The sequence below is a fragment of the Raphanus sativus genome, chromosome 5 (genome assembly GCF_000801105.2).
Source record: "Raphanus sativus cultivar WK10039 chromosome 5, ASM80110v3, whole genome shotgun sequence".
NCBI classification, from domain to species: domain Eukaryota; kingdom Viridiplantae; phylum Streptophyta; class Magnoliopsida; order Brassicales; family Brassicaceae; genus Raphanus; species Raphanus sativus.
In genome coordinates this window covers 2601269-2622709 of record NC_079515.1, presented here as the reverse complement: position 1 = coordinate 2622709, position 21441 = coordinate 2601269, and the positions used below count along the sequence as shown (strand labels likewise).

At 38.5% G+C, this 21441-nt stretch overlaps 3 protein-coding genes and 1 non-coding gene across 4 annotated transcripts; 2 read left to right on the top strand and 2 right to left on the bottom strand.

Annotated features, from left to right (window-relative positions):
* Positions 1-2362: 2362 nt before the first annotated feature.
* On the bottom strand, positions 2363-2434 carry TRNAK-UUU (transfer RNA lysine (anticodon UUU)). Its single transcript has one exon. It is a non-coding gene; the product is annotated as a tRNA-Lys (tRNA).
* Positions 2435-2497: 63 nt separating this feature from the next.
* Positions 2498-5598, top strand: LOC108863037 (uncharacterized). The gene is made up of 12 exons (XM_018637327.2): positions 2498-3382; positions 3462-3546; positions 3633-3722; positions 3809-3882; positions 3993-4077; positions 4179-4262; positions 4415-4545; positions 4696-4777; positions 4858-4905; positions 4984-5056; positions 5139-5242; positions 5325-5598. Exons 1-12 carry the CDS (start codon positions 2553-2555, stop codon positions 5439-5441), a joined length of 1803 nt encoding a protein of 600 aa, XP_018492829.2. The 5' UTR covers positions 2498-2552; the 3' UTR covers positions 5442-5598.
* On the bottom strand, positions 5593-7365 carry LOC108863038 (uncharacterized). Its single transcript, XM_018637328.2, has 6 exons — positions 7021-7365; positions 6713-6774; positions 6345-6607; positions 6163-6237; positions 6024-6086; positions 5593-5840 (listed from the first exon to the last, which is right to left on the bottom strand). The coding sequence occupies exons 1-6, from the start codon at positions 7131-7133 to the stop codon at positions 5796-5798; spliced, it is 621 nt and encodes a 206-aa protein (XP_018492830.1). The 5' UTR covers positions 7134-7365; the 3' UTR covers positions 5593-5795.
* Positions 7366-7820: 455 nt separating this feature from the next.
* Positions 7821-21422, top strand: LOC108861932 (callose synthase 9). The gene is made up of 52 exons (XM_018635921.2): positions 7821-7973; positions 8224-8430; positions 8495-8592; positions 8693-8847; positions 8958-9054; positions 9153-9263; positions 9344-9469; positions 9549-9638; positions 9945-10042; positions 10116-10233; positions 10422-10565; positions 11097-11173; positions 11246-11324; positions 11722-11844; positions 12023-12128; positions 12217-12340; positions 12450-12636; positions 12728-12780; positions 12964-13024; positions 13155-13236; positions 13485-13534; positions 13793-13879; positions 13997-14079; positions 14186-14207; positions 14329-14423; positions 14533-14614; positions 14773-14930; positions 15010-15130; positions 15227-15324; positions 15419-15509; positions 15593-15753; positions 15841-15950; positions 16075-16206; positions 16300-16368; positions 16447-16624; positions 16708-16822; positions 17008-17127; positions 17404-17525; positions 17604-17687; positions 17770-17882; positions 17983-18035; positions 18106-18282; positions 18563-18610; positions 18700-18858; positions 19218-19331; positions 19411-19499; positions 19610-19768; positions 19846-19948; positions 20037-20156; positions 20561-20611; positions 20721-20903; positions 21007-21422. The coding sequence occupies exons 2-52, from the start codon at positions 8235-8237 to the stop codon at positions 21241-21243; spliced, it is 5709 nt and encodes a 1902-aa protein (XP_018491423.2). The 5' UTR covers positions 7821-7973; positions 8224-8234; the 3' UTR covers positions 21244-21422.
* Positions 21423-21441: the final 19 nt, after the last annotated feature.

Here is a 21441-nt window from a genome sequence, read left to right as displayed (position 1 = left end):
GGTTATCCAAACCCAAACTAAACCCGCAAAGATCCGAATCAAACTCAAACAAAAATTTAGAAACATCCTAATAGGACTGAAATCTTTGACCTCGAAAACCCGAAACGCAAACCAATCAGAACCAAACCCGTATGGATGTCTGAAAACCCATCCTTAGTCATTATTATATATCATATAATTTCATCATATAATTAATCGTATTTTGTATGTACCATCATATAAGTAATCATATAATTAATAGTATTTAATACATATCATCATATAAATAATTACATATATTATATTTTAAAAACTTAATATGAAATATAAAAACCATAATTTGAGTTAGTATTTCAAATTGGGCTTTGTATTGTATTTTTCTTATATATATTGACAACATTCTTTTATAATGGACTTAATGATTTAAGCCCATTAATTTTTCTGTTTAATACTATTATCTTTGTTTCCAAACAAAATTATTATTTTTAAAGACTACAATACATGTTTCCAAACACACCAATTGTTTTAAAAAACTCTTATCCAAGTATCCAAACACACCGAAATTGTACTTCAGCTTTAATAAGATAGATTGGAAGTATATACTAATCACTTTAATCGCTGGCAAAAAAAAAGATCACTTAATCACTTTAGATGAGTATGTTGTAGTATCTTGGAGGAGCTTTCGGGAGGGAGATTCATGTTGACTGTTTATGGGGCGAGATGGAGTGTTGCCTACAGTCTACAGCTAGAGCCCTTTTCCACTGAGTGAAGCACTTCTGAAAGTAAGAGCTTCCATGACTAGCAGGTTGACACATCTGATTGTAGATCTCCTGCAATCAAAATCCTCGAGTTTGCCGGGAGAGATGAACGGGAATCTGACGCAGTTGCTGAGTGATCTCATTATCTCTTGCCTCTCTTCAGATCCTGAGAAATGGACTTCTGTCCAGGAAACCAGTGCATCATACATAAAATCGTCACTAACGGTATAGAAATCATCGCTCTAGAAGCTGACTTCGATAGCCAGAAATGGAAGCGACATAATCTCTTCTGTCGGATTCCTGCACATAGTATAATTTCAAGGAAATCAGAAAAAGAAAATTACAAAGTGAAAGGAAATTAATAGTGATTTTTACTCGTTTAAATATCTGTAATGAGACGCTACTATTTCCTGAAAAGCGATAATGATTGGTGTGACTGCAGTCAAAAGCATATGTAGATATACAAGTGCATCTTCTAGTTTGATAGGGAAGGTGAGTGGCTCGTTGATACAGTAAGATACACAAGAAACGACAAGGTACTTGTCCGCAATCAAAAGAAGTTCCAAGAAGCCTCGCACTTCTGTTGAATCAACACTGTTCTTGTAGATGTAATCAAGTAGCTGTCCTCGTGCTCAATGAAAAGTTTGACAACAAAAATAACTCATTTGTTACAAAAAGAAAGAAAGCACGAAAATCACATAAGGAAAAAAATCCAGAAAATGGAATATGGAACATGTGGTGACTCACAAGTTGATAAAATATATATACACAAAATATGTACACTGTCTTCAATCCATGCTTCCGTTTCTGAACCATGTAAAACAACATAGATGCACATCCCATCACACATTATATATACAGTAATACATATCAAATTAACCATATTTTGTATTAGTATACATTATATATTAATGAGTACTTTGGAGAAGTTTGAGCAGGATATCCATGTTAGAGGAGACCAATCAAAAGCGCTTGATGATTGATGATACATCTATACATTTTCACATAACTATAGTGAAACAATATGAAAGACCAATATTTAGAGCTGTTCTTAGAATATGCCAAATTGCTAGAAAATTTGAATTAAAACTTATAAATCACAGAATCAATTACAAGATTTTAATACAAATTTTAAAATCATAGAACTTATAATAACATTAGATTTAGTTTGGATTTCAAAATCCATTAAAATACACCAACTAATAATCCCTACTTGATATAAAGAGATTCTTAGTATAATACTATTCTTAAAAATGTTAATAACCTTTCAGAATGTAAAAGAATGGTTCTAATACAGATTTTAAAATCATAGAACTTGTAATAACATTAGATTTAATATGGATTCCAAAATCCATTAAAATACACCGACTAGTAATCCCTACTTCATTTAAAGAGATTCTTAGCATAATACTATTCTTAAAAATGTTAATAACCTTTCAGAATGTAAAAGAATGTCTCATAGGTTTTATGCAAAATGGTGTTTGGAGGAATTCATGTTCCTTACTACCTTAACAATGAACTTTCTGAAAATTTGTAGTTTGAACATAGCTGCAAGAAAATAATCGCAATTTAAGAATCGGAAAAATAAAGCAAAAAGTAATAAAGTAATGAACTCAAAAGCTTGTCGCCGTCTGTGGGGATCGAACCCACGGCCACGGGATTAAAAGTCACGCGCTCTACCACTGAGCTAAGACGGCTTTTGAACTTTTGTTCCATCTATTTTATTAAAGCTGCAGCGTTCACGAAATGATAAAACAACCCAATAGTAGAGCCGAAGTGTTGCGGGCATCTTCAAGTTCAACTCTCACGAAGCCGATGGAAGAAACCTCCGATCATCTGAATCCGACCACATCCACTCCCGGAAACACGCCGGAGCTCGATCCGAAGACCACCATGCGTTCTTCAAAACCCGGACTAAAGCGCCTCCTCATCACCACCACCGTACTCTTCTCCTTCCTCTCAGGCCTCCCGTTTCTATGGAAGTCAGTCGAAATCTACCGATCCCAATTACCTTTCCACGACATCGACTCACTCTCCGACCAAGTAAAGTCCACGCCTTTGCGCTTCCCGTGCACTTTCCACGCCGTGTTCGTGGGGTTCCGATCGAGCGACCCGGATCGGTTGCGATCCGAGATACAAGACGGTATCGATAAGCTGACACGTGGAAGTTCACAGTGCGGTTCTTGCAACGTGTCCCTCTCCGTCACCGTTCAAAGCCCGGATGAGCACTGCTCTGAGTCCCTTCCTGCTTCCACGTGCTCTTACCGATGCGGAGTGATCAAAAGAGATGTCTTGGAGGATGACACGGTGGATGAGTCGTTGGATGATGTGTTCAGTGGCTGTTCTGGGGATGGTGGGAAGGTGTATAGTGTTGTTGTGGTGAATAAAGAGAAGGGGGATGGTGTGGTGAAGGCTGTGGTGGGGAATAGAAGGCACGCGTGGATTGTGGGGAGTGGGTTGGAGGAGAGGTTTGGAGACGTGGTGGTGGCTAGAGTTTCTGAGGTTTTCGTGAAGGTGTTTATGAATGGTGGAAGAGAGGATGAAGACTCTATTCGTGGGGAGTTTATGCCTGTGGGATCAGATGGGAGGCTTCTTCTTTCTTTTAGCCTGTTAAATTCCAATCCACGTGATTGGATCTATGATTGGTATGATCACTATGAGTTTGCACTGCCACTGTAACATTTACTTACCAATGACTTGTTGTCTGTGTGCTACGTTTGATAGGGACTTTCAGAGGATAGACGAGGCACTGTTAGCTCCGGTGACTAAGGCTTTAGCACCTATAGCTAATATAAGTGTTGAAAGTCAGGTACCTTTCGTCACCAGACTGAGACTTTTTGGGATCTTTGTTACTCTCTCATGCTGATGTGTTTATGGTTTTTGTGTGTGTTTTAGGTTTTGTATCATACACCAAAGTCTTCGTTTTCATCTTGGGATGAAAAACTTCAGAGCTATGTCTTTAGGACTAGTGATCTTCCCTTCTTTGTACGTACCTTTTTCTCAAAATCTCCGTGAATAATTTGGATACGACTGATGGTTTAACAGATTATTATCTTAATTGGTTTCGCCAGGTGAATTCGAATGAATGGCATTTGGATACTTCTGCTGGAGCCAGTGGACGGTCCAAAATATTGCAATTTGTGGTGTATATTACTCCTCTCTGACCATGTTTTCTTGTTATGGTTTCCTGATAAATTGAGCAGGAATGTTTCCACATATGTCTCTCAACCAAATGATCTTTCCTCATATTGTCAGATATATTCCATCTGGAAAAGAATGCCCTCTTCACTTGCAGTTGCCAAATGGGGAAATATCTAAAACGAATGGCTTCATATCTCCGGTTAGTTGCTACTCATGCATGTTTGCTTTCCTTCTGCTAACCTGTTGGTAGACCCCTTTCTTTGTGAAAAACAAGATAATCTTCTCATTTTTTTTTTATAGATGTGGGGCGGTGTGATTGTATGGAACCCGGGAAATTGTGACAAGGACTCTGGAAGCCCAAGTAGGAACATGATCTCGCCTCAGGTCCGGTTCACAATTCATATTCATAATATGCTGTACATCAATTATGTATTGATTAATAATCTGATATGTTGAGTTCTTGTATTGAGTATGTGGAGAGCCTTTGAAGAAGATCTCTGAAACATCAAAGTTGTTTTTTGCATTTTCTGAAACAGGATCTAGAGCAAATAGTTGAAGTTTTCTTGGGGCAATTCCGACAACTTTTTGGTTTTAAGTCGGAAGCCATCTATACCACTGAATTGGGCAGTTACAAGATTTTACCTAGTGAAAGAGGCTTTACAGAGTGGTAAGAATATGATAAACCTCAGTATTGGTTGTGTCTCTCTATCTGTGATGCTTATATAATGAAATATTGGATGTTTCTACTTAAAGCAAGGAATGCTCATGAGTTATGGATATTGATGAGTGTTGTCTTTCTGGATGTTTGCATTTGCAGGGAATTGGATGTCTTGTCACGGAAACACACGTGTTTCAATCTCCAATCTTGTGCAACAACCCTCGGCTCTCTTTCTAGACTGGTACATGATTAACTCCACATGCCCCTGGTTATAGCACGTACGTCTCAGTTTTTCTAAGCTTCATTACTTGCCACTCGCAGGTTCAGTCACTCCCCAGGATGATAATCAAGGATGAGATTGGAGAACAAGTATGTTACTCATCTTGAACTTTTCTGGTAAATTGTTAATGTGTTCTGAACATTTCATTGTTTCCTCCAAACCACCAGGTGAAATACTCTCTGAAAGCAGCAAAGTTGGCTCAATCCAATGCTTCTCTGGGTGGATACAGTTCTTCAGCCAGTATGTTACACTTGAACCTATACTAAACATTCTCTGTTCTAGACCTTAGTGAGGGTAAACTCTAACGAGAAGTTGCGCATAGGTTCATCAAGAGAAGCAAGGTCCCTAGCCGAGAATGCCTTCTTCCATCCATCTATCATGTCCGTCAGCTACTTCTCTTACGAACATTGCTTTGCTGTGTACTCGGTTAGTTTCATGATCTCTGCCACCGTTATTATTTTTAGCATCGTTTTCTCAGAGGCTCATGTGTTCATACTTTGTTGGACAGCCGTTTTTCCTGCCTGTTGCTGGACACGTAGTCCTTGCAGCACTACGGGAATGGAAAAGATACAAACAAGAGAAGGCAAAGTACTTGACATGGCTAACCAGAAAGAAGACGGCCTAGGACCCTGAACACTAATGTTAAACTCTTTGCACTTTTGCAGATCCTATGTAACTTGTAAGCTTTTTTTGGTTGTTTAAATTCAAAATTACGCAACAGCATTGTATCAGAGAAGAGCAATAGATTTTTGACTGATTAAATTTCTGAGTTTCCCTACGCTTTTGAATTGTGTTTTCATATTTAAAGCTTTTCACACGGTGCAAACCTATTTAAGCTCACAGACGTCTACTGCCATAAACTATAAGCTCTCGAAATAGGCAGATACAGGAAAAATAATACGAGAAAAAGAATCAGGTCGACAATAGTTTAATGTAACGACTTTCGGAGACAGTTCAGATGAGCTTGAAGCCAAGACTACTAGCGTTTGGATCCCAAAGCAAGAAGTATCTTCTTCCTCGGGCCCTGAAACAAAAAATACAGCTTGTGAAAAAGAGAAGAAAGATGTTGAACAGAGAGTATGAATGTAGTCTTATAAGTAGCAGTTCGTGTTACATATCAACTAAAACTGGGACAGAGAATGACTTCATCTAAAATCTGTGGGGCAGACTGATATAAATCATAGTGGTAGTTTAGCATGAAGCTTACCATTGGTATAAGCATAGCCTTGAGGTCATCATCTGTCATATGCATGAGAGCATCCATATCAACCTGAGAAAGACCAAAAAAGAATGAGAACATGAGTCTGCGACAAGATCACACCACGCATAACGTACATATTACATACCTCTTCCACTTTAAAAGCTGTGGAATACTTCTCGAGACCCAGTGATTCCAGAAAGCTATCAACGGATGCACCAGCCTGAACCAAAAGATAAACAAACTAAGAAACAGTAGAATAGTTTTCTCCCAAGGTATTTTATTAAGTGTGACGGGAAAATAGGGTTGAAGAAAAGTAAAGCTTATTGCCTGCTGTGATTTCTTCCTGGTAGCTTGACCAGAAGCTTTTCTAGTAACCTCTGCTGTAGTTTCAGTCGCTACACTCTTCATGCTTGGTCTAACAGTCTCCACTTTAGATTTCAGCGGGTCACTGTTCTTCGGTTGCACATTCATTGTCCCAGAGAGCTTTTCACGTAGATCCCGCACGCCTGAACCAGCCTCTCGCCCACTTTGAGACCCATGATCTCTCTTCTGAAGCTTCAGGCGAAGATCTCTAGAATCAACTCTGCGACCTTAGCAAGTCATCATCGAACAAAGAATCAAAAAACCAAAACAGAGATAGTACTTATTGTCACACTTAACGAGGATTGGTGAGAGAGAGAGAGAAAAAGACATACTTGAAAGTTGAGGTTTGTCACTACTGAAAAGATCATGCTCCCATTTGTCGTCCTGCCTTTGCCTGGAAGCAGATACACGCGAAGACTTCAAAGATTATAAACGATCCTTCAACACAAAAGCAAGCACGTTTCACCTCCTAAGCTAACCAGATACACAATTCAAAGAGCTAAGCAAGAATAAGCTTTGGCTGCTCAAGGAAGATGATAATGTTAGCTAATCTACACACAACAGGACAAGATCCTACACCAAGTACCAGCTAACAACACAACACTTGAGGAAAGTAAAAAGAGGGAAAATAGATTATAACCTCTTGCCAGTCACTTGTCGAGAGCGAGTAGAGTTATCGACAGAACCGCCATTGATTCGATCCTTAACCGTGTTCCTGCTTCCAGACTCAGACTCCAATCTATCAGCATACATCTTTCTTCTTCTTCTCGGAATTGAAAAAAGTACAGATTTTTATATCCTAAACCCTAAATCAAACAAACAAACCCAGAAAGCGAGAAAGGTCTTTATAGAAACCCTAGAATCTATCAATCACAGAGAAAGAAGAAGAGCTCTTGAAAAGAAACAACTCGTCCTCAAGTTTTGATTTTTTTTTCCTTCACGAGGAGGAAACTACCTACGTCAAGAGAACTCGTCATCCAATCAACTACCGGGTCAGGTTGAAATCAGGATTGAACTGACCGGTTTGGTCCTGAGGGAACTATTAAAAACTACCTGCGATTTCCCGATTTAATCCGATGGGATCTTGCCAGCGCGGTTCAATTGATTTTTTCTGAATTCAATCAAGTGCCGGGTCGGATCAAGTCGGGTTGGAATCATGACTAAACCGGTTTTGACCGCGAGAATTATCAAAATATCTATCTGCGATTTAGCCGGTTTAATCCGAAGCACTTTGCTGTCTTGCCAGGTTCGATTGATTTCAATCCAATCAAATGCCGGTCTGGGTCAAGTCGAGTTGAAATCAGTATAAACCGGTTTTGATCGAGAGAGTCTATCTGCGATTCAACCGGTTTAATCCGAAAAACTTTTCCAAACGCGGCTCACTGACTTTCCTCTTTTTCCTTTTTCTTTATTTTTTTTGTCAACACGCTTATTTAAAAATGTCGATTCCTTCGTTGTGTAAACCAAAAAAAAAAATTCACAAAATCCCTTAGAAACTGAGAAAAGAGAGAGCGAGCTAGCATTCAAACGTTCTGATTCTTCCATGACAGATTCGATTCTGCTCAAACTCCGTATCTAGGGTTTCCAGATTCGGTAACTCCCTCGTCTGATTTCGACTTGTTTGGTTCATTTTATTTCCTCTTAGGCCTTTGTTGGTTTTACTTGTTTCTATTCTCGACAAAGCTCAGATCCATTTTCTTTTCTTCGTTGTTTCAAACTAGTTACACGGATAAGAACGTTTGATTCGTTTACTCGCGGTCGGTGAAATTGCATTGTCCGGCTATGTCACTTGTCTGAAACTGTCTGATAGGGTTTAATGATTTTGTGTTTTGATTATTTGTAGATAGAAAAAAAATGTCTCGAGCGGAGTCGTCGTGGGAGCGGCTAGTCAATGCTGCGTTACAGAGGGATAGGGCAGGAGGAGGTGGTCCTGGTCAGGGCAGCCTTATGGAATATGTTCCTTCATCTCTGGCCAACAACAGGGACATAGATGCTATTCTGAGAGCTGCTGATGAACTCCAAGATGAAGACCCCAGCATTGCTAGGATCTGTAAGCTCTTTCTTACTTTTATTTCCCCAATGTTTGTGATTTGTTAACTGTTTTTTTGTTGCAGTGTGTGAGCATGCTTACTCCCTTGCACAGAATCTTGACCCTAATAGTGAAGGCAGAGGTGTTTTGCAATTCAAAACGGGTTTGATGTCCGTTGTTAAGGTATGGTTCTCCCTTCCATTTTCTCTTCTCTTCTGTTAGTTTGATTTTTCGCATGGGTTTTGTTAATCCTAACGCATTGTTCTGCCTTGGTGTGTTTCAGCAAAAGTTAGCTAAAAGAGAGGTTGGGACCATAGACAGAAGTCAGGATATTAAACGGCTGCAGGACTTCTACAGACTCTACAGAGAGAAGAACAATGTTGACACGTTGAAGGAGGATGAAAAGCAGCTCCGTGAGTCTGGGGTTTTCACTAAAGAGTACGTTTATTATTCACAGTAGAATTTCTATTCTGGTTTAAAATTGTTGACTTTTAAAACTTACTCAGATATCTTAATTGTCGTCCGTACGGTTTGATATTGGTTTCCAGGATGGAGCGAAAAACAGTGAGGAGGAAGAGAGTGTTTGCCACCCTTAAAGTTCTTGGGAATGTGTTGGAGCAGGTTGCAAAAGAGATCCCTGAAGAGGTTGTGTACTTTTCCTCCTATTTCTCGAAATTCAATTTTTTTTTTGTCAAAGGTCTTTACAATGCAGCTAATAATAATCTATTTTTGTGTGTAAACAGCTGAAGCATGTTATTGATTCTGATGCTGCAATGAGTGAGGACACAATTGCTTACAACATTCTTCCTCTTGATGCTCCTGTAACGACAAATGCCACTACGACTTTCCCTGAGGTGAGATACATTCCTATTTTCCACAATCCACATGCGTAAATAGTATGCGGTTTGTCTTGATGACAATAAAATTTGAGCAGGTGCGAGCGGCAGTTGCAGCCTTGAAGTATTTTCAAGGCCTGCCAAAATTGCCTGCTGACTTTCCCATTCCCGCGACAAGGAGTGCTGATATGCTTGATTTTCTCCACTACATATTTGGGTTTCAGGTTTGTATATCTGAGAAGCTTCTTTTGAGATGATCTTTTGTTTTTCGTTTTTCTAATATATCAATTCTTATGGCCTCAGAAAGACAGTGTCTCCAATCAGCGTGAACATATAGTTCTTCTTCTTGCTAATGAGCAGTCCCGCCTTAGTATTCCTGAAGAAAGAGAACCTGTAAGTACCAAAGCTTATTTGGTTTTCATATGATTAATTCCGCCTAAGATTCTGGATTAGAAGTAGAGTATTCATGATTTTGGCTTTGTTCTTATTATTGTTATAGCTAAAACTTCTGATTGATTGTTCTTTGGGTGGACTTCTAGTTGACAAAGCTTAAAAGTGAAGTATCTTAATATTCATTCTAGAAACTTATGCTAGTGATTGTGCAGTGAACATGATTTTAGCTTGTTTAGCGCTATATTTAGAAAGCAGTTAATTGAAATTTTAGATCTCATGAATAATTTTTCTCTTATACTCTCTCAGAAACTGGATGACGCTGCAGTGCATAGGGTGTTTCTGAAGTCCCTGGATAACTACATTAAGTGGTGTGATTACCTGTGCATTCAACCTGCGTGGAGCAAGTAAATTATCCCCTCTTCCTTGTCTTTCCTGCCACCACTCTTACTTGCTCACTTCGATTTTTGTAACATGCAGTTTAGAGACCATCGGTGGAGAAAAGAAACTACTTTTCCTCTCTTTGTATTTCCTGATCTGGGGTGAAGCTGCTAACATACGGTTTCTTCCAGAATGTTTGTGCTACATCTTCCACCACGTAAGTTTTATACTAACGCTTATTTTTCTCTACATGTTTGCATCTTCTACCAGGAGTCTCACTGTCTCTTCCATGATTCTGTTGTTATATGAATCGCCTAACTTTCTGAATTGGTACTGGTTCTTTGGTAATTTTACTGTAATATATGGTCATTGATATTATTTGTTCATACTGAATATTTTCTGTAGATGGTAAGAGAAATGGATGAGATATTACGGCAGCAGGTTGCTCGCCCTGCTGAGAGCTGTATGCCCGTCGATAGTCGTGGCTCTGATGATGGGGTGTCATTCCTTGATCATGTCATTGCTCCACTGTATGGAGTTGTATCGGCGGTATGCTCTCTAAAATATTATTTATCTCCTGGACTTTAGGGAGTTTCCTTTCTCTGTTCGCTTCATGATTACTGTTGTAGTATTTTCTTTGATCCCACATTACTGCTTCTTAGTAGAGAAACCTACCTTAAAAAACTTATTGGCTAGATTAAAAAACTTATCCTAATCTGCTCCGTCACTAGTTTTGTAGGCTGATGATTGGGTTAGTCATCTACCACTATTTTTAGTTGGGATACCTGGAATATTATATCACTTTTTGGTCAATAAACATATTGAATTATGTATTATTGTGTACTTGAGGGGGTTTCTTGAGGGGGTTATTACATCTTGTCTTATTCATTCAAGATGTGGACAGATGTTTCATAGCATGTATATTTGTAGATATAATCAGTGGTACTGTAGTCTGTAGTTGGTTTTCAATTCAAATGTCCTGTAAAAAGAAGATTCTGCTTTCTCATGTATGAATATTCCTTTTAGAACTGTGTTGTTGGTTTTGACATAATAGTCACTAAGAAATGTTGCTCTGTACAGGAAGCTTTTAACAATGACAATGGCCGAGCACCTCATTCAGCTTGGAGAAACTATGATGACTTCAATGAGTATTTCTGGTAAATTTTTAATATCTTTGTCGATTGGGTTAATTTCTTTCTCTCTGTTGGCTGACGGTTTTTATTTTCCAGGTCGCTTCACTCCTTCGAGCTTGGTTGGCCATGGCGAACGAGTTCATCTTTTTTCCAGAAACCTATACCTAGAAAAAAGGTCTGCAACTGCCCCCTCATAGTAGAGATTTTGTATTCGTACTTGTTGTTACTTCTTTTGTGAGACTAGTTTGTTGCTTCTTTGGTGAGACGACCATAAAGTGAAAAAAAATATTTGATCATACCATTGGTAGAAGCTATTTGTTAACCCCGTGATGGAAATTTCTTAAACGTCTGTAGTTCTGCTCCTAGACCATGTGTTAGAGGTTGATCTTGAAGTTATGTTGGCATGTTTGGTCTTTCTATTATATTCATTTACTTTCCTCGTTAGTAAATAGGTTCATAATTTCTATTTATCTAAAGACGTTGATGTTAGCGGTTGTGTGTTTCGTTAAACACAGACTTCCTTCTCCCACATAGGCGTATCTGATGTTAATATACTGTTTTTATCCTTGCAGTACGACCTTCAAACCGGTAGGGCAAAACATCGAGGAAAGACTTCATTCGTTGAGCACCGAACATTTTTGCATCTTTACCACAGCTTCCATCGGCTATGGATATTCCTCGCTATGATGTTTCAGGTTTGTAATCCCATCTCAGGATTACGTTTATTGTTGTACTTTTTCTCTATGTTCCTTAGAAAATCCTTGTTTAGGACGTTTGGTTGTGACCTATTCTTTCACTATCATGGGTCGTATGAATGTTATTATGTCGATAGAGGTTCTCCTGTTACTGCACTCTTAACATACTTCTTTACAGGCACTGGCTATAATTGCGTTCAACAAAGCAGACATCTACTCCAAGAAGACTCTGCGTGAAATTCTCAGCCTGGGTCCGACTTTCGTTGTGATGAAATTTTCTGAGAGTTAGTCTTAAACCTTATACTACTCTTTACTTTATTTTTTATCAATATTGTGATTTGGTGAAGAAAATACTTGTGCTTAATGTTATAGGTGTTCTGGATGTCATCATGATGTATGGTGCTTATTCTACGACAAGACGGCTGGCTGTTTCTCGCATTTTTCTCCGTTTCATTTGGTTTAGTCTTGCTTCCATCGTGATATCCTTCCTCTACGTGTATGTGAAACTTCTTTTATTGAACTGTCATTTTTCATATTGCTTTTTCAAATTTTCTTTTTTATGGTAGTTTTTACATTCTCTTGTGTGATTTTTCGTGTGTGTGCAGGAAAGCACTTGAAGAAGATAGTTCAAGATCTGATTCAGTCATGTTCAAGCTTTATGTGATTGTCATAGCCATCTATGGTGGTATTCAGTTCTTTCTTAGCATCCTGATGCGTATCCCAACTTGTCACAACATTGCTAATAAATGTGATCGCTGGCCTGTGATTCGATTCTTTAAGTGGATGCGCCAGGTCCTATACTTCATCTTTCTCTTTTGTTCTTCATGCTTAATATCTGGATCATTAATTACAATCTCTGATGCGTACTTGATTGTATTTTCAGGAGAGACACTACGTTGGCCGTGGCATGTATGAAAGGACATCTGATTTTATAAAGTAGTGTCTTAACCTTTTCTTTGTTACTTCATTTTAGTTACTTATTTTATTTATCTGTATTCTTGGGACTTCAAAAGTTGTTCTAGCTTATATTTGGTACTGAAAATATTTGAACTCTGTTTCTGACTTGTTTGAGAGAAGCAGGAGAGATACTTGATTAACTGATGCTCTTGTATGACGCAGGTACTTGCTCTTTTGGCTTGTCGTTCTGTCTGCAAAGTTCTCCTTTGCGTACTTTCTCCAGGTTGGTTTTTTTGATAGGAAGTTTAATTGTGATAAGTTGATAGTTGTACTGAAGATTGTGATTATATCGCAAAGATGCTTCGTTTGGCAGTTCAAGTGTGACTTGGACTCTCTTGCTGATGAATTTGCAGATTAAGCCACTCGTTGGGCCAACAAGGATGATAATCAAACAGGATAACATTCAGTACTCGTGGCATGATTTGGTGTCAAGAAGTAAGTATTGGATTGTGGTAGTACTTTGTAAGCTTAGTTACTTGAATGATTGTGGTGTAATATGTTAGGTCTCTCTGGAATCATAAACCTGTGCTTCTTTGCAGTATATGAATCAAAGTCGAATTCTAGAACTAGACCCTTCTTGGGATGTTACTATTTAGTTTCGTGCTGATAACTGTGCTGAAAATCTCAAATAAATTATTCTTCTGTAAGATTCTCATACTCTAATATTTCTTATCTGGATGCAGACAACTACAACGCTCTTACTGTTGCCAGTTTATGGGCTCCTGTGATCGCTGTAAGTTCAATGGTCTTTACATGAGGGTAGGCACTTTTGATGTTCTGTGTTTTGTTGGGAGTAATAAGTGAATCAAGACGTAGTTGTTTCTAGAGATCACTCCAGTTTTGGAGGATTTTGTTAAAAAAATATTTAAGAAATCTTGGTGGAGACTTGCAGTTTGTTCTGACTAGAATGAATGTTGTCACTGACTCACTGGGGGGTTCACAGTAGAGTTTTCCTTCATTGTATAGTAACTTTCTCTTTCATATAATGCAGATCTACCTGTTAGACATCCATATATTCTACACCCTTGTCTCTGCCTTTTTGGGTTTCTTGCTCGGTGCGAGAGATCGTTTGGGGGAGGTAAGTGTGGTTACATACATTTCTATGGCTTACATTTGTCAAAGTTAAGATATATAAATCTGTTACTACACTGTCTATAAGTGGGTATGTCCTTACGTTTCCTTACAATTCTCACAGATAAGATCTCTGGAAGCAATTCACAAACAATTTGAGGAGTTTCCAGGGGCCTTCATGAGGGCTCTTCATGTCCCTACCAATCGGTTAGATTCCTTTCAATCTGTCTTCTAAAATGTTCAATTTACCTGCACGTCTCCTCTTATATTTGTTAAATTATTAATACTTTCTATTATTCAAAATCATGTGCAGGACGTCTGATCCTTCTCATCAGGTACCTGTTGACCTGTTTTACTTTTATGAAGCACTAATTTCCTAGATGAACGTATGGTATGTCATGGTTAGTTTGCTTCTGTCGTTGTTACTCATATCTGCATGTGATTATCAATGCGAAGGTTGTGGATAAGAATAAAGCAGATGCAGCACACTTTGCTCCATTCTGGAACCAAATAATAAAATGTCTACGAGAGGAAGACTACATCACTGATTTGTAAGTGCTTTATGGTTTTCGGTAACTAATCTGTGTGCCTACTGTTCGTAGCTTCAGCTTTTTATAGGTTTGCTGTAACCCATTTTTCTCGTTTGGAACAATTTTCCAGTGAGATGGATTTACTCCTGATGCCCAAGAATTCTGGTAGGCTCCAATTGGTTCAGTGGCCACTTTTTCTTCTTTCCAGCAAGGTGAGTTTGTTACTTTACGTGCATCTGTACTGTATTTCAATTCATCGTTTTATTGTGGCTATCTGGTTATCCTCATTGCTTTTCGTAAAACCGCATATGAAGTCATTACTTCGTGAGAATTACTGTCTTATAATTTCCTGTCTTATAATTTACTGTAGATATTGTTGGCCAAAGAGATTGCCGCTGAGAGTAATACGCAAGAGGAGATAATAGAGAGGATCGAGAGGGATGACTATATGAAGTATGCTGTTGAGGAAGTCTATCACACTCTCAAACTTGTCCTGATGGAGACTCTGGAAGCCGAGGGGAGGATGTGGTAATGGATTTTTAAGTCCTAAATTTTCTTGGACATATTTTTGCTGGACAAAAGGTTGATATTGTTGTGAATTTTGTAGGGTGGAAAGAATTTACGAAGACATCCAGACCAGTATAAAGGAGCGGAAGATACATCATGATTTTCAGTTGAACAAACTCTCCCTTGTTATCACGAGAGTGACTGCACTCTTGGGAATTCTGGTATTGACATTGCAAGTGCTTATTATGATTTTCTTACCTATGACTGTTATCAGTTAGATGGAGTTTTATTTATTTCGTTTTTTTTTTCTTGAACAGAAAGAAAATGAAACACCGGAGCATGCGAAGGGGGCTATTAAAGCACTTCAGGATCTCTACGATGTCATGCGGCTTGACATATTAACTTTTAATATGAGGTACACACAAAGTCGATGATTTACTGCGTTTTGTGAAAAATCCGTGCCTTAGTCTTCTTGTTTAATAGTCATCCAAAAATATGTTGCTGTGTAGGGGTCAGTATGAAACTTGGAGCATCTTAACTCAAGCCTGGAATGAAGGTCGGCTTTTTACAAAGTTGAAATGGCCTAAAGATCCCGAGCTGGTATGGTGATGATATTTGTTACCTAAGGCTATAGTTAAACTCAATTGTATTCTGTCATCTGATAATTCTCTATGGTTTTGCAGAAAGCTTTAGTCAAAAGATTGTACTCTCTGTTTACTATCAAAGATTCTGCTGCGCATGTTCCTAGAAATCTCGAGGCAAGACGCAGGCTGCAATTCTTCACCAATTCCCTTTTCATGGATGTGCCTCAACCAAAGTCGGTGGACAAGATGTTATCCTTCAGGTATTTCTTTCTTTCTCCATACTTTCATCATTTTATCAGAACAAGTTCCTCACAAGCTTACTATCTTCCTTTGAACTTTATTTTCAGTGTCTTCACTCCATATTATTCTGAGGTTGTGCTATACAGCATGGCCGAACTCACTAAGAGAAATAAGGATGGGATATCGATCTTGTTTTACCTTCAGAAAATCTATCCAGGTATATTGGCTTTGTGAATTCCTTAATAAGTTATTGCCTAGCTTTTTATGTTTCTTACTAGTAAGTTACTTGTGTAATGATTAGGTGCCTTAATATTTTCTCGTTGATATCTGATTTGTCGCAGATGAGTGGAAAAATTTTCTTGCACGAATAGGACAAGATGAAAATGCATTAGAAGGTGATCTACGAAATGAGAGAGACATACTTGAACTTCGGTTTTGGGCTTCTTACCGTGGACAGACGTTAGCTAGAACAGGTGAGTAAACAGATCACTGCACCTTTTTCCGCTGTTCCCTTGCATATAGTTTCAGTGCTTTTGTTTACGTGTTACGTGGCATTATATATGCAGTTCGCGGGATGATGTATTATAGGAAAGCGCTCATGCTTCAGTCTTATTTGGAAAGAAAGGCGGGAAGAGGTAAGAGGCTATAAGAGCTTTCTGTAGATATATTTGTTTTGGTCAAGCTTTTCCTTAGGGCTATCTAACTTATCGCAGACGGAGAGTCGACGCTTTTTGGTAATGACACAACGGATTCTGAAGGATTCGAGTTATCTCCTGAAGCAAGGGCCCAAGCTGATTTAAAGTTCACATATGTCGTCACATGCCAAATATATGGGAAACAGAAAGAAGAGCAACAACCCCAAGCTGCTGACATTGCATTGCTAATGCAAAGGTAAGAAGACACCTCAATCTCAGGTTTAGGGCTTCTGTTATAAATATTGTATTAGAAGCTAATCTCTTTCTTTCGATTGTCAGAAATGAAGCCCTTCGTATCGCTTATATCGATGTTGTTGATACTCCGAAAGAGGGTAAATCATATACAGAGTATTATTCAAAACTTGTGAAGGCGGACATCAGTGGAAAGGATAAGGTAAACTGTGATCACCTGTGAAACCAGTTAGTATTCTTCTGTCTTTATTCTCAATATACTTAAACCTGCTTTAAGTTTGGGTAAACTGTGATTACACTGTAAAGGGAATTGGCATTTATTTCCCCTTCTTGGTCCTATTATTTTGTTATGTGGAATTCCCACTTGAGTTTTCTCTGGCTGTGCAGGAAATTTACTCCATAAGGTTGCCTGGGAACCCAAAACTTGGCGAAGGCAAACCTGAGAATCAAAACCACGCCATTGTGTTTACTCGCGGAAATGCAGTCCAGACTATTGATATGAATCAGGTCAGTATGTAGCTTCTTCTTTGTTTTAAGGGCTTCTTACGAGATCTTCTGGGGGTTTATTATAGTTAAAACTTCGCTGGAAGTTCAATTTAGTAAACTGAATATATAAACTTGGTAAGAGTATTTTGAAAACAGCATGGAGTTGGACATTTCATCATATGTGAATGTACCTGAATGATTACATGCGTACTTTACTTTCTTTACGTGAGAGCTAAAAGCATATCCAGTCTGTGGCATCTGTTATGTATTTTAACATCTATTTTCGTTATTTGTTAGGATAATTACTTTGAAGAAGCCTTGAAGATGAGAAATCTCTTGGAGGAATTCGATTCGTCCCGGGACCATGGAATTCGACCACCCACCATTCTTGGAGTTAGGGAACATGTTTTTACTGGAAGGTGTGAACCAGACATCTGTATATCTATGTTCGGATTTCATATATTTTATCTGAAATCATTGTTTGTGACAATATGCAGTGTCTCCTCCTTGGCCTCTTTCATGTCCAATCAAGAAACTAGCTTTGTAACTCTTGGTCAGCGAGTATTGGCGAAACCCCTGAAGTAAGTTACTACCGATAAGTTTAATCTCCTTGCAGAACTTGAGCTCATACGAAACCCTTATTCTGTTATTTATGTATTCTAGGATTCGCATGCATTATGGTCATCCAGATGTCTTTGACAGAGTTTTCCATATTACACGTGGTGGTATCAGCAAGGCCTCTCGGGTCATCAATATTAGTGAAGATATTTTTGCTGGTAAAGCCAATTGATTAACTCATTGTGAAAACCTGGATGATGAGTCATTTTAGTCTAATTTTATTCCACACTTTATTAATGTTGATGCTATGATCTTCAGGTTTTAACTCAACTCTACGTCAAGGGAATATTACTCATCATGAGTATATTCAGGTCCGTATTTGTTTTAACTTTTTTACTAATAGAATGATAAACAATATATATGTATTAATTTTATATACAGGTGGGCAAAGGGAGAGATGTGGGGCTCAATCAAATAGCTCTGTTTGAAGGGAAGGTTGCCGGTGGGAATGGTGAACAGGTTCTTAGTAGGGATGTATACAGACTTGGCCAGCTCCTTGATTTCTTCCGAATGATGTCATTCTACTTTACAACTGTTGGCTTCTATTTCTGTACAATGGTATGTGGACCCTCAAATGAGTGATAGTGATCTTGTTTGCCTCTCATCAAAGTTAAATACCTGCAACCAGATGTTAACCTTTTAATTAAATCAGGCTTAGCGTCATGGTATCTCATTTAGCTGCTAACTCTATAAAAAAAGTCTTCCATTATCATTCTCCCTGGATCACTTCATTTTTTGTACCTTATAACTGAGCTGTTACTGATAAGTTCCAAGTTTCTCCAAGTTTGGTTTTCAGGAACTAATGCTGATGAATTGACATTTACATGTCCTCTTGCAGTTGACGGTGCTTACTGTGTATATTTTCTTATATGGGAGATTATACCTGGTAAGCATGGTGGTTACCTAGATTTGGTTATGACGCTTATGCTATCTTCATGGCTGATTAGACCCCTACATGTGTTTGATTTTTGTTAGGCACTTTCTGGAGTTGGAGCTACTATTCGACAAAGAGCTATTCTTCTGGACGATACTGCGCTTAGCGCCGCCCTCAATGCTCAGTTTCTGTTTCAGATTGGTGTCTTTACTGCTGTGCCAATGATTTTGGGCTTTATTTTGGAACAGGGTTTTCTTCAGGTACTAAGTTTCCCCGTTTTAGCCGTATCATAACTGTTATTCCACATTTCCTGATATGATTGATAGTGAAGCATGTGTTTAGACGTTCCTTGGAGACTGACATGTGTTCTGATTTAGCTCATTCATTTACTTGATTATCCACTGTGCTTATATTTGATTATAAGTTACCTTATGGTAACAGATTCACAGGTTTTGTTCTTGTGTTCTGTACTAGTGTTTTGAATTATAATGTTCGTTTGTGAATTATCTAAAACCTGATCCTACTGGATATGCGCATTTAGTCTTTTGTTGATATCTGAACTATTTACTTCTGTATGTTACTTTTTTTTGTTATTGTTTAACTATCTTTCACTTTGTAGGCCATTGTCAGTTTCACAACGATGCAGTTTCAGCTATGTACCATCTTCTTCACATTTTCTCTTGGCACAAGAACCCATTATTTTGGACGGACAATTCTCCATGGTGGCGCTAGGGTATATTCTTATCATCGACTCTTCAATCTCTCTCTCTCTCTGTATTGTCTGGAATGTGATAAAAAGTGTTTGTCAACAGTACCAAGCCACTGGAAGAGGGTTTGTCGTCGAGCACATCAAATTCTCTGAAAACTACCGTCTTTACTCCAGAAGTCATTTTATCAAAGCGTACCTCTCCCGCATACTTTGTTTCTTATGTGCATATATTTCTTATGTATACCTGTTTAGCCATAGTAAAGGATGGTCAATTCATTGGTGTATGCTTGGTTCTTCGTCAGGATGGAAGTTATTCTACTACTGGTTGTCTACCTGGCGTATGGAAACGATGAGGCTGGTGCTGTTTCCTACATTCTTCTGACGGTTAGCAGTTGGTTTTTGGCTGTCTCTTGGCTTTTTGCTCCGTACCTGTTCAACCCTGCTGGATTTGAGTGGCAAAAGTAAGTAGTGCTGTCTCTTTTATGTTCTGTTGAGCAACATGTTCTTTCAATGAGCATTATTATTCTTCTTCTTTCAGAGTCGTGGAGGACTTCAAAGAGTGGACAAATTGGCTCTTTTACAGAGGTGGAATCGGTGTGAAAGGAGCTGAAAGCTGGGAAGCATGGTGGGAAGAAGAAATAGTAAGTACTTTATTTCCCAGCAAAATGTTTTTTGCTTGTCCGTCTTATAGTTCTACTTATTTGGCAACTAATAATTGTCTTTGTACAGTCTCACATTCGGACCTTGAGCGGGAGGATAGTGGAGACTATTTTAAGTCTACGATTCTTGGTCTTCCAGTACGGTATTGTCTACAAACTGAACCTGCAAGGAAATGATACATCAGCTGCGGTACAGTGTTTCCCTTAGTCTACACTTTAGCATATCACAGTTTGCTAGTTTTCTGCTATAATAAATCTTTTGCTGCCTCTCTCACGTATTGCTTTAATGATTCCATTCATTTCAATACCATCTGATAATCTCTTGTGAGGATTATAAGGGTTACGATGTGTTAAATCTGGTTTTGATCATGTTTTTGAATGTGTGGAGTATGACCTGGCTGGTGAGATAAAATATAGGATTTTTATGAATTTTGTTAGTCTTTATCTTCCATTTGTAATTTTTGTTTTTAGAGTATAACTTACCTTGAAAGAATTACCATGTACTGTACTCGTTTATGCTTTTGTTATCATGATTTCTTTGTATCTTTGCTGTGGACGTAGCTGTTTAATAATATGATACTTAATCTTCTGCAGTGGTATGGCTGGTCGTGGGCTGCATTTGCGTTGATTATTGTTCTTTTTAAGGTTGGTTTATTCAACTTCACGCTTCATTTCCCCAATAACCTTAGTTCTCTGAGTATAATATTGCATAACCTTATTCTGATAATCTTCATTTTTTTCCCAATAACCTTAGGTCTTTACCTTCAGTCAGAAGATCTCTGTCAACTTCCAGCTCGTGCTTAGGTTTGTACAAGGCGTTGCCTTATTGTTGGCTCTAGCTGGCATAATTGTAGCGGTCGTGCTCACGAACTTATCAGTGACAGACATATTCGCCAGCATATTGGCCTTTATACCGACAGGATGGGCAATCCTTTCTGTAAGTTTCCTTCCTTCTTTCTCACCTTGAGAGTTTCTAGTCACTGCTGAGCTATAGCTGCTGAGTCCACTTTAACAAATGCAATCTCTCTTTTGTTGTGTAGATTGCGTGTGCTTGGAAGCCAGTGATTAAGAAAATGGGGCTGTGGAAATCAGTACGGTCCCTAGCAAGGCTGTATGATGCAGGAATGGGAATGCTCATATTCCTTCCCGTTGCGTTCTGCTCGTGGTTCCCGTTCGTCTCGACCTTCCAGACCCGTATGATGTTCAACCAAGCGTTTAGTCGTGGTCTGGAGATCTCTCTCATCCTCGCTGGAGACAATCCTAACTCAGGCTTTTGAAGCTCCTGATTCTATCTATTTGTTATCTGTGTGTTTTATTTCAGTAGAGTTTTGAGTTACTGAGTTTGTAGTAGAAAATGATGAGAGCCTGTTTGTAGTAACTTTTTAAGGCATTTTAAGACTTCTGTAATGTTTTGTTTCTAGATTCAGTACAGGTTTAAGTCGATACTATTGTGCTTTTTTTTCGTTTCTTTATAT

Bases quoted from the DNA above. Each gene is read 5' to 3' on its own strand.
- LOC108863037 (XM_018637327.2), top strand. From the start codon at position 2,553: ATGGAAGAAACCTCCGATCATCTGAATCCGACCACATCCACTCCCGGA. The intron at 4,546-4,695 runs GTAAGAATATGA...TTGCATTTGCAG, and splicing joins GAAAGAGGCTTTACAGAGTG to GGAATTGGATGTCTTGTCAC. The intron at 5,057-5,138 runs GTATGTTACACT...AGTTGCGCATAG, and splicing joins TGGATACAGTTCTTCAGCCA to GTTCATCAAGAGAAGCAAGG.
- LOC108863038 (XM_018637328.2), bottom strand. From the start codon at position 7,133: ATGTATGCTGATAGATTGGAGTCTGAGTCTGGAAGCAGGAACACGGTT. The intron at 6,775-7,020 runs GTTATAATCTAT...ATCTGCTTCCAG, and splicing joins CGACAAGTGACTGGCAAGAG to GCAAAGGCAGGACGACAAAT. The intron at 6,238-6,344 runs GCAATAAGCTTT...CTTTTGGTTCAG, and splicing joins CCAGGAAGAAATCACAGCAG to GCTGGTGCATCCGTTGATAG.
- LOC108861932 (XM_018635921.2), top strand. From the start codon at position 8,235: ATGTCTCGAGCGGAGTCGTCGTGGGAGCGGCTAGTCAATGCTGCGTTA. The intron at 12,341-12,449 runs GTATGTGAAACT...GTGTGTGTGCAG, and splicing joins GTGATATCCTTCCTCTACGT to GAAAGCACTTGAAGAAGATA. The intron at 15,131-15,226 runs GTATTGACATTG...TTTCTTGAACAG, and splicing joins CTGCACTCTTGGGAATTCTG to AAAGAAAATGAAACACCGGA.